The sequence below is a fragment of the Centroberyx affinis genome, unplaced genomic scaffold, assembly GCF_046629955.1.
Source record: "Centroberyx affinis isolate AG114_WGS23_722 - 3 ecotype Tasmania unplaced genomic scaffold, CSIRO-AGI_Caff_v1 ptg002802l_1, whole genome shotgun sequence".
Taxonomy (NCBI): Eukaryota; Metazoa; Chordata; class Actinopteri; order Beryciformes; family Berycidae; genus Centroberyx; species Centroberyx affinis.
The window spans coordinates 161,873-173,842 of NW_027280948.1; the positions used below are offsets into that span (position 1 = coordinate 161,873).

The following is an 11,970-nucleotide window of genomic DNA, read 5'->3' on the forward strand; positions in this document are numbered from 1 at the left end:
GAACTTATTGTTTTACGAAAATGAAAATCTCAGTAAGTGTTGACAACACATTGATATTATTTCATTACTACTCGAAAATTTGGTTTTACCGTCAGTTTCTGCCAAGATGTGAATATCCTTTTGTAATGCTAACTTAATGACATAATGTTTAGAGCTCATGTCACATAATTTTTCTCACCCTCCTTCCTCCCACCCCCTCCACCTGCAACAACCCCTTCTCCCAAACTTATTCCCCATCCCTCTCCGTCTTCTCTCCCTCCTTCCCTCCCCAGCAGGTCCTGGCACAGGCAGATGTGTTGTCACGCATAGGAGTCGGGAAACCTGTCTCCGTCTAGCCCACCCTCCCCTCCCTCTCTCCCAGAGCATCTTTAATAAGACACATGCTCTTGGGCTCAGGCGCTCACTCACACCGAACTCTCCCTGGCGCTCCTCCAACAACGGGCTCCCCGCTTCCCTGCCGGCCCGCCTTGAGCTTCATGGGTTGAACCGACAGAAGTTCCACACTCTCCTCTCCTTTTTTTTTTCTCCTCAGTTCTTCTCCTCTTCATCCTCTGCACGGCCCCTCGACCTCCTCCATCCCACAACCCCGCTCTGTCTGTCTACTTCGCCTGTACTACCACCAGCGTGATGGCTTGTTTTGCCCCGGGCTCGTTTGGACTCGCAGCCGCAGCATCGCCCTCCAATACACGGAGTTGCAGACACAGCAGCCAGTAGAGAGAGAGAGAGAGAGAGAAAGAGAGAGTGAGATACGGAAAGAGAAAGGGGGGAAAAAAAAGAGTGAGGGAGCAGTAGCGGCGGAGAGCAGCAGAGAGGAGGGATCAGCAGTCCCAGCAGCAGAGGGATCCACCTGTCCCAGAGTGGAAGGGGGCCCTCCGCCTGATCCGTCTGGCTGCAGGGGGGGACCCCGCGTGGCCGGGAAGGCAGCAGGGACTATGCAGCTGGGACTGGTGGCGCTGGCAATGGTCTTCCTCAGCTCCATGGGTCACAGCGATGTTCTCAAGCTCTCCAAGGCGAGGAGGCACAGACGGAGTGAGTTCCCCAAATTTCTTTCAGTTTCCCTTTCTTCCTTTCCAGCCTTCTGTTTCTGTGGTCTAAGTCACAGTGGTGGGCGTCTTGTAAACATTTAGCAGGCAGAGTAAAGATAACATTTTGTTTATTTCCTCATCATTCTTATATTTGTTTTGCCAAGGCGGGTTATGTTAGGTTCACCGTTTCCCCCGAATGACTCGTCTTTCTTCCCCTTTTTATGATTACGCCTCTCTCAGTTTATGTAAAATTTTTATGGGGATTAAGAATGTTTATAGAGGGGATTTCAAGGGATTCGCCCTCAGAGCTGTTGCTCTTTTTGCATCCGGCTTTGTGGGCACGTAACGTAACGAGTACCTGACGGTCCTCAGCGCTCACTTGGACCGTGCCGTCTGTGTTGTTGTAAGCATTTTTCTGACCTCACGCACCCGCAGAGACGGCGCTTATGCTCAGTACACCTCTGGCCTCAGAGCTGGGGTGAATCTCAGTGCCGGTGTTACGGTCAGTGTCATAGAAATAGAATCGCTACGGTGTTTGTGTCGTAGAAATAGAATAACATTCTTATATACTCAGATTATATTCAGAGATGGAGGATGTCCCTTAATGCTTTGCTGTGGTTTGTCTTGTGCCATTGTAGTGAGGGCAGAAGCATTTGGGTCATGTAGAATATACATGAGCGCCCTCTAGAGCGTCACAGATACCTTCAGGCATTTTCCCCTCCAGATCTGTAGTGAACACCTCTCTGATTTACAGCTTCCAGCAATTTGAAATGAAGGATTGTCGTGACGTGTGTAGATATCATCAGATTCCATGTTTCCTTCAATCATCCTTCCCCGTTGGAAAACAGCTTTGGAGCAGATTTGCCCTGACATCGGAGAGGCTTGTTTTCCTCCCCGTGGACTTTGTGTCTTCACTCTCCAGTCTGAGAATGAATACGATGGAATGCAGAGATCAAACCGAAACCATCGGCGAAGAGAGTAGCTCATATTGCTCCTCCTCACGCTCCAGACCGCATGAACTCTCTCTTTCAAACAGCCAGGGGTCACAAACCGTTTACAACACCACATTCTCAGATTCACAGCCTCCCCTCTGCTGCGGTTAAATATTACACCCCGGGACCATTATTACTTTTATCATTATTAGAGAGCGATAAGACCTGGCTGTAACTGCTGCTCTGCTGCATCCCAGGTTACCATGACTCAGACGTGGTGTGATCTATTCATGGGAGAGCACTTTTAACGCTTTTACCGTCCAGCTTATCTCTGGGAGACAGGTGGGCAGATGGATTGCTGTGTGAGTGTATATATATTTAGAGCTGATACAACACAGGACTGTAAATCAACTCTGATGACTGCACTTTCGGCTCCGAACGGCTCCAAGAAACAGGATGTGCACTTTGTCACACTTTTCTAAGCAATGATTTAGATTACTGGCCGTGCATACAACCTCTTTGCCTTTTTGGAAGATGAGGGAATTGAAATATAATGTCTGAACCTGGGATCACATGGCAGTTAAGTGTAAATGCGTCTGCAGGGCATCTCTAAGTTGTTCTACTTTGTATTTGCAGACTAATAACTTGCACACTGCTGGATTTTGGCTCCATAGAAAAGCATAGAGACAGGCATTTGCGCATATTTGTCTCCTGGCCATACCCTCCGCAATTGTATGTTGCCAGTTCCTGATGCCCACATCATTTCTGATTGACCCCGGGGGGGGGCCCTGTGTGATGTCAGTGCCTGATTTTGAATGGCCCTTGGTGGGTTGTCAGTCCCAATCACCCGGGTTTCTCCAACTGAAAATCTGTTAAGGATCTCCGGCAAGAAGTTTCAAGTAAACAGTGAGTAACTGTTCAAACAAAGATGTTTGGCCTGGCCCCTGGTTAGATTAAGCTGCAAACATTAACCCCTGCTTGTTGGGGTGATAAAGTGTTGGCATGTTTATGGCCAAGTTTGCGGTGATGTCTGCAAAATATAAAAGTTCCCTGATGTTGTTCTCACTGGCACTACAAAATCCTGACAGCTGGCTCTTTAATTTCCTCATCAAACTTCATATCAGACTGAAAATGATGAATCTGTGTTGATGGTACCCCATGCTGTTCTGTTCTGTTCTGTTCTCCTTCTTTTCCCCACCTATACTCCCCCCCACCCCCCCCACCCCACAACTCCTTTCTCTCTATTTGTCTTGTTTCTCCACAGTTAGCACTGAGGGGCCGCCATCTTGCCCCAAAGGCTGCGATCGCTGCTCAGAGTATAACGGCTGCGTGAAATGTAAGCCCAAGCTCTTCATCTTCCTGGAGCGCAACGACATCCGTCAGATAGGCGTGTGCCTCGCCTCCTGCCCCATGGGATACTTTGGCATGAGGAACCCCGAAACCAACAGATGCACCCGTGAGTTTAGCTTTGTGTTGTGAACTCCTGACTAAGAGGCACTGGTAGTGTCACTGGTACCCCAACAGGATGTGTCACTGGGCACATAGGAGCCATAGATACACATCCAGAGACCTTTGTGTACTTGCCAGGTCCAGCTAAATCATTAGCAATACTACCAGTCCCTAAACACACACAAAGGACACAAAAATAGCAAAACACAAAAGCCAGCGAAGTACGTGCCAAACTGGGAATGAGCCGGCTGAATTTTTAACTTGACCTCTTTGGGCCGGTTGTGGGCAGGTTTGGCTCATTTTGAAGGAGGGTGGAAGGGTGGCCATGCTCAGTATTTACCAAACTTTCTCAGTTGGTTCTGGTGGCACCACTCCCATGTTTTTGGCCTAGGAGTGCCAACAGCTCAGCCCGTGGTCTGTTTCCCCTTACTTGTGGGCAGAAAACAGCACTGGATGAAAATCCCAATGAAAACATTTCTAATGCACTGTTGTTTGTCTGTTTTTGAGAGGATGTCTGTGTTTTTTGTTTGGCTCTCATGTGCAGGGTTCATGCCAGTCCACAATCCATGTTTGTTATGTTTTCTCTTTTACACATATTCTATACTGATACACCTGTGCAGTATCATATGCATTCTCTGTATAGTCTCTGTAATGGAAAACAAAACCAAAAAAAAAACGAGTATGGGTCATTTGAATGTAACTGGGTTAAAAAGAACGCTCTTTGATCAGTCTTTGCACAGCTAAATGTTCTGTGAAATGATGTTGCATTAAGCACATTGAGGGCCGACCACTGCCACTACCACCATTAGTGGTGATTCAGAACTGTTTGCCCTGTGCCCTTTCTAATTGTTAAATGATATCCACTCCCTCGGGATGAATATAGGTAAAGATATTTGGTAGGCAATTACAAAGGCCAGCAGCTTGTAGTCATTATTTTATTTTGCTACAGGAAGAAAAATACAGACTGTTTCCCTCATACAAGTTGTTTTGTTTGATGACCCGTTGCTACATCACATAATATCTATCAGATGTGTTAAATAGTGTTCTCTCTCAAGCTTGCACACCCCCGTAGCAGATAAAACTCAAAGAATAATTCTAAGCGGTGATGCAAGAACTTTGATTTTTCACCGCTGTGATTTTGGAGAACGGGAGCTGATATTTGCGCTCCAGCGGTCTCCTTATTATTGATGCTGGTCTCTTGTACGGCCGCTGTGTTTTACAGCCCCTCGTATCGAGAGGCAGATTTGATCGCATTCAGATTTACACAGCCCTCCCATGGAATCTCTCCAGCCAACAGATTCAGAGCATCATATCTTATTGTAAATAAACACTAGCTTTCTAACTGGAGGGTCAGTATTGAAGTAGTAAGTCAATGGAAATTCTATCCAGTTGGATTAAGAGACTTGAATTTACTTTAATTTAATATTCATGTGAAGCTTATCATACCAGTGTGACTGACAGTTCAGTATTGTAATTCTCAGCGTTTTAATTAGTTTTTAGCATTTTCATAGCTGAGAAGAATGAAAATGCAAATGAGGTGACATAAAACGACAAAGGAGTTTGATGGCAATAGAGTTGTAACAGTAAGTGGAAGAGTGCTGTGATCTATTTGCAACAAATTCCTAATATTGTTTTCATATTATTTGAATGCTATACTCTTTCACTATCCTGATTTGTTACATAATATGCTGGCTCTCCTCCCCGAATTCTTTTTGGAGGCCCTCAGTGGCTAACCTGGGGTTATTATCCAATCATCTGCCTTTATTCAAGTCATCCCAGAATGTCTTGTTAGCAACATTTGTCTTACATTAGGGCTACAAACGTCAGTACTGTCAAATTTAGCTGTCAAGGGCTTAAAAATAATAATTGAGAGCAGCAGGCTAGAACATTAAAATCCCAGTGAGGGATTCAGTGTTAGCTCATTTCTAACCTTGGTGAGAGACCAGCGGCAGAGTAGACATTCTTTAGTCCAGCGCATGTGAATAAATGATCTACAGCTGAACGGGTTTCCCATATAGAAATACTCACACCCAATAATTTACACAAGGATTCCATCTTTGCCCACCGTTTTTATTGTCCCACATTCTAGTCCCGGCACTGTTAATTCAGATGTAGCTAATGATGAGGAAGAGGCGTTTGGGATAGGAGCTTTTGGTAGTCTGGATCTTATTCTCCCATGTATGTAATTATCTCAGTTTGAAGTAGTTGTTTGTTTGACTGGAGAGCCGGAGCTTTTAATGAGTCTGAGGTGTATGGAGACCTCTTGAGAATCCCACTGACTCGGTCCGCTGCTGGTCTGTACTCATTCACACCCGCTTTCCAAAAAAACAAGGCCTGTGGTATGCGTGTGCTTTTAGGAGGAGACTGTTATTCATGAAATATCCCCCTAAATAGACTCTCCCGTTGTTTTATCACTAATAAATCTCTCAGAGGAAATACAAGTTCTTCTTGTCCTCCCACTCGAGAATCCTTCACTTTTTTTCAGCCAAAAAGCCATGAATATTCCATTAAGAGACTACTGGGTGCTCAGTATTCACTCCAAATTTGCTGAACTAGAACAAAAAAAAAAATTGAAGTCAGACAGAATTTATGTGACTATATACTGATTCGATCCTCTCATTTGATCCTCTCTTTTTGTCTCCCCTGTTTCTTTCAGAATGTAAAATAGAAAATTGTGAAGCGTGTTTCAATCGCAATTTTTGCACAAAATGTAAGGAGGGCTTGTATTCACACAGAGGGCGATGTCATGTCAGCTGCCCTCCAGGCCTAAGCACCGTCAACGGGACCATGGAGTGTGTAGGTGAGTGAGCTCTAACTTTGCATTATTCACCTCGAACCCTGTAGCCATAGCATCTCTCAAAGCTCCATCTGAGCTGGCTTTTATTACATAAAAATGATTAAACACAGTGAATCGGTAAGTATTATTTCGAGGTCTTCCACTCCATTGAAACAGCTCTCAGGTGTGCGGTACATGTTGATCCACAGCACAACCCACTTAGCCTTTCTTATACTTAACACTTCATCTGAGCAGCCAACTATGTGCAGCTTGTCAGAAAATTGCTGCCGGCCTGGAACAAAAGCGGTCAACACTTTAGAGAAATTACATGTTCTCTTGAGGTTGTTTCTCTTTCTTTTTCTGTTGTCTCTCAATCATAAGTGAGTGTTTTCCGTATAAAGTATTTCTGTCATAAGTAAGTAAACACAGCATTAATAGTAAGACTCTCCAGGCAGCTTGGCTCAGTGCAGGAGAGACCTGAAGTGACTTTTTGAAACTCAAACTTGTCCAGGCTGGTCCATTAGAGAATATGGAGGATGATCCTGAACTTTTTCCTAAAAAGTAGCTTTTATCTTGAGTACAGTGGACTTAATAGCCACACATTTTTTGGTACATTTTCAGGTTCACAGCAGCCCCCTCTCTCTTTCCTTCTCTACTTTCGGAAAAGTCCAAGTTTAAACAGAAAAAAAAGCTAAAATTGTCTGCAGGTTTGGAAATCACTTAAGCTCAAACAGTTGCGCTCTCCACAAATACTGCCAAATTAGTAATACACAGGAAAGCTGAGAAGCAAATTTGAAACGTTTGAGCTGCAAAACTTTTCACCGCATTGGTTTTCGTCCCGGTTTCATTCCAGGTCAACCCACTGTCGAGTGTGAACTGGGCGAGTGGAGCCAATGGGGTTCCTGTATGAAGAAGAACAAAACGTGCGGTTTCAAGAAAGGCTCGCAGTCGAGGGTCCGCATGCCCCTGCAGCAGGTCCCCAGCCTGGATAACCCCCCGCCCCTCGTCACCTCACAGCCTTGTGCTCCGCAGACAGAGAAGAAAAAGTGCACTGTGGTCAAGACCCCCTGTACGAGAGGTAAAACGGCAAACCCACACACACACACACACACACACACACAAACATAACTACAGACAGACACACTGAGAAGGAAACAACAGATAGTAAGGATGGAGGGCTAAAAGGTACTCATTAATAGTTGTGCATGTAGATTTTAAAATAATATCAGATGACAGCATTCAGATGATGTCAGATGAATCAGTGATAAGATCCATGTGCCTCATGAAAAGCCTTCACCAGTTAATATGATGACTGATGGAGCCATTACTCAACATCCAGGCCTGTATCCCCGCCAGTGTGTCTGTGACCCGCAACGTGTTGATTGGGTTTGGTTTGGCTGGGCTTACAGAAGGACATAGAATCTCTTGACTTCTTTGCATGTAAACAATAAACTCCATCCCCGAGCCAAGCAGATGACAGGCAGGCGTTACGCACTGCAGAGCTGGACTGGGATCAGAGCTGGAAACAGCTATTTGTTTCGAAGATCGCCGAAGCGTGAGGTTTACACGGTCCTGACATGTTTGCTTGGGCTCTTATCATCCACACACCAACATGCTCTCCAACAGGTTAATGACCATTCTCACCAGTCAATGGCCATTATTGACGCTCATACCAGTGTATTAGTCGCTCTTGGACACATTTGCAGCTAATGGCTAATTGGCTAATAAGTGATGGATCTAGCCAATTGCTCAAGAGTTTATTGGCTGAAAACTGAAACAAAAATGCATTGATCTTGGTCAGTTTGCTGTGAAACTTGTCTTCCTTAGCAACAAAGCAGAGAATTCAGAACTTTATTGGCCACAGTGCTAGGATGATAAACCTAGTGAAAGGCCCAGTAAAGAGTGGATAAGTTGTTAATCTCCGCTAATTCATGTTAAAGGGCTTGTTCTCTTCTGCATATAAATTGCTGCTGGTGGGTGCCATCTGGCACATATTTTTGTCTCTCTTATCACACGCTAATTCTGTACACTAATCTATGTTGTGTAATGTGCCATTTTCAACCAAAGTTGGAAGCTTACACTTATTTACAAGGACTAAATGAATTGTAAATGAGCAGTATTGAAAGCCTTTATTGGACGGTGGCACGCTTAGGGGATTTCAGACACAGCAGCAACATTGTGTAACAGTATTTGCACAGTGTTGGCAGCTGTACATACAGATGTTGCAACATGTAACAGATGATATGCATGGATATGGATGTGAGTAAACATGGAAGAGGCTTGCACATTCCAGTACCATCCTCTGTTCTTGACCAATTCCTATAAGACTCCGAGTGTAAGGAACAGACTGTGATCTGATATTGTCCCATATAGATGTTTGGTAATGTCTAGAGTGAGGGAGGCTGGTGCTTTGCCAGCTTGTAATTCCTCAGTGAGGAGTGGGCTCTATGTTGGACAGGCAGTGACGGTGCTATTTAAGAAATGAGAGGCAAATTTACACTGTCTGACGCCTGCATCCTGGAAAGAATTTCCACCTTGGGTTCAGAAGAATAATTAACCGTGAAATATTATAAACTGCGCCATAAAAAGTGCTATGCCGACTGCCAAATTTCTAAACTTGGAGCAAAGGTAGGTCATGTTAGAAGGGCAGGTATGACAAGTGAGGTGTCACCTGACAAGGGATGAGACTGAGTCATAGAAGCCTCCTGGGTTGCGAAATGTTGGACTGCTGAAGTTTAGGAGACATTTAACCCTGGTTTTCCTCCAGTCGACAGCTAAATAAGCTGGTAAGAAAATTAGACACGCACTACTGCCAAGATGCATAGAAATTAATTTTCTTCTGTGAAGTAATTCATAGGTGATGGGTATCAACTCTGGTGAACCAATTCATGTGGGTACTCACCATGTGCTAAAGGAGCGCGGTTGCGGATTCATCTGTGGGAGTTGGCCGGCAGGCTGGCTATATAAAACACAGGGGGCAGAGCTGTATAACATTAGTGATTTAGTGGTCTGCAGATCTCATGCTTTGTGTCGATTTGGCCGCATTTATTTTTTTTCCCCTTCCTGTAGCTCCACAAAAGGGGCTCGCACGAAAACTGAATTTTCTGGATGTGTGATTGCATTTGTCAGGCAACATTGTTTAGCTTGGATGGAGAAGAGCTGCAATCAGGGTTGTCATAAATTGATGGAGTCCCCCTCTCTTGGCTCTATTAGTGATTTGTCAGAGAGCTAATTAAGTCCTTACACAGTAAGCACACCAGCTCAGATGGTGCAGAGTGTGTGTTAGGGCCCTTAACTCCACTCAGATTCACCATGTCTCATTGATATAAACTGAAACTATTACTGCACGATATTTAGCGCTTGTTTCAATAGTGGCCAAAACAGCTCTCAAATGTGTTTGTTGATTCAAGACAACACATGGATGCAGAGCATGTTATCTAATCTCCTGATGTGGCTTGAGCCAACTGACCAAATGGCCTCAACAGTGACGACGTTCTCATGATTTTGGCACTGATGGCTCTCAGAAAAGAATTTAGAAGAAGTTATTCCCGGTTGTGCACTACTGTGTGGGACCATGCCTTCTAGTTTTCCAGTAGAGAGAAAAGCAACTGTGATTTTGCCAGGCCTGCATTGAATAAACAGCAGAGTTTTTATTGAAGCTTTTTTTTCGCTTTTTGTTTTAGGTCTCTCTATATACACAAAATATGAACTCCATTAAATGCATAACCACTTTATTACCATATAGTGATTTGTGTTGGCTGTCTAAAAACATGTTTTTGAGGAAATTGAAGAAATATTATACCTTTGGACTTTTCATTTTTGCTTTGCAAAAAATCACAATTGTTTGTACAACAAATTTAAAAAAGCTGGTCATAACTGAAATAAACACAGGCTTACAGTTATTACTGCACAACAGCAGACAAACATGATGGCGCCATAAGCTCTGCTGTTGTCAAATGCGTTATGAATGCTGTCCAGCTCTTGGCACGTGTTGACTCAGTTTCCAGGGAGAGCGGAGACTCTCAACACACAAGTTCATAGCAAACATCCCCCAACATTAACTGCCCTCCCTCCTTTATCCATAATGGCGTACTTATGAGCTATGCCTAAACAATCGGCGTCCGACACCTGACACAAGTCCATTTCCACTCTCTGACAGCTCTTCACATCCTTATGGGCCATTAGTGGGCCCTTGACAATGTTTATTTCATGGCAGTCATTTTGGGCCTGAATGCCCTTGGATGCTTATACAGTCTATAGTTGCACTGCATTTTCAAAACAGCAGAGGTTGAAGGGAGTCCTGTTTTACATTCAGAGTGCTTTGAAATGTGGATATTTGTATTTGGAGAGCGATTATGCACTTGTGTGACAGGTGGGAATCCTGATACAAGAGTACCAGCAGAGAGGGGATTTGGGAAAGGGGGTGGGGGGGGTAGTTGTTGAAACAGGAATTAAACTCAACCGGCTCCTAAATGTTTATATGGACTATTATGTTCCATCAGGCATTGTCTGTGCGAGTGTTATGACATGTCCGGCTCATGGCTGCGCTTATCACAAAGGCTTTATTATTATTTTCCGGCCTGTAGTCGCGGTGCGCTGTGTGTATCCTGTCAGCACGGCACAGCGCTGCATAGCGTCACACTGGCATTTATGAATGGCTACGGATCCTGCGCTGGATGTGTGAGGCTTAGACGTGATTATCCTGAGTTGAAAGGCCACATGATGAGCCCACATCCGACACAAAGCCTCAGCGTCCACTCTCATCCCTCAGGAATCCATGTTGTGAATTTTCTTTGCTTCTGCTCTCAGCGTCAGGTTCATAACAGCTGCAGAAGAAGCGCTTGTTTGAATAAGAGTATAACTCACTAATCGTGTTCTCTGTGCGTTCTCGTTCCAGGCAGGAAGAATAAGGGCGACCGGAAGGATGAGCCGAACAGGAGAGACAAAGAGAACGGACGAGGGCGAGGGCGAGACGGCAAACAGGGCAGCAGAGGAGGAGGAGGAGGAGGAGGAGGAGGAGGAGGTGGGGGCAAGAGGAGGAAGGGCCAGAGCAGGACCACCAGCGCCCCCAGCATCACAGCAAGCTCTGTCTCCTAACTGCCAGGGCCAGCCGGGTGGGGCCGAGAGAAAACCAGAGACCCAGCCTCACCCAGCAGCACCGGCCAGACCCAGAAAGACCATGACAAATATCAAACTGATGAAGGAATGAATTAATGCTGCTATGCATTTTAGAAGATGCGCAAAAAGAGAACTGGAGGATTGCTGCAATATACAAGACTTCCCAGAACTTTCTAATAAGAGAAGAGCATGTCTGAAGGAGACGATTGACTTGGTGGTACACAGAGAGACTTGTTGACTTTCATTCCACGGTGAGGGATCACTGTTGGACAGCATAGTCACATTGGAAAAGATTGCGGTTCGACACGGTTCATTTCATCCCTCATGAACCAGCATAAGTCCCTCTTGAACTATGAACAGATCCTGTGGTTCAAGTGCAACTTTCAAGCTGGGAGCCTGATAATGAGTCAGGGATCTCTTCAATCTGCTCTGCTCGATGATGTATTTTTTTCCAATCTAATTTTAATCACAATCTGTTTTTCATTTGTTTTCGTGTTTGTGAGAGGTAGCAGACGGATTTTCTCAAGAGCCGCTGTACGTGATGTAGAGAAAATGAACAGTATTAAGAGTCTTTATACCTTTATTTCTTATTTTAAGATGAAACAAAAAGAAAGGCACTGGAACTCATTTGCGGTTGTTGTTGAGGAATGAGGGTCTTATATACTATATT

General features: G+C 44.7%; 1 protein-coding gene across 1 annotated transcript; it reads left to right on the forward strand.

Moving 5' to 3' along the window:
• Positions 1-932: 932 nt before the first annotated feature.
• On the forward strand, positions 933-11,625 carry rspo1 (R-spondin 1). The gene is made up of 5 exons (XM_071535964.1): positions 933-1,029; positions 3,222-3,413; positions 6,063-6,206; positions 7,036-7,260; positions 11,080-11,625. Exons 1-5 carry the CDS (start codon positions 933-935, stop codon positions 11,277-11,279), a joined length of 858 nt encoding a protein of 285 aa, XP_071392065.1. The 3' UTR covers positions 11,280-11,625.
• The last annotated feature ends 345 nt before the right edge of the window (positions 11,626-11,970 follow it).

What these genes read in the sequence shown, in the direction of transcription:
- rspo1 (XM_071535964.1), top strand. Translation starts at nt 933, where the DNA reads ATGCAGCTGGGACTGGTGGCGCTGGCAATGGTCTTCCTCAGCTCCATG. An exon ending in GGCGAGGAGGCACAGACGGA is followed by an intron (nt 1,030 to 3,221) that starts GTGAGTTCCCCA and finishes GTTTCTCCACAG; the next exon opens with TTAGCACTGAGGGGCCGCCA. An exon ending in CGGGACCATGGAGTGTGTAG is followed by an intron (nt 6,207 to 7,035) that starts GTGAGTGAGCTC and finishes GTTTCATTCCAG; the next exon opens with GTCAACCCACTGTCGAGTGT.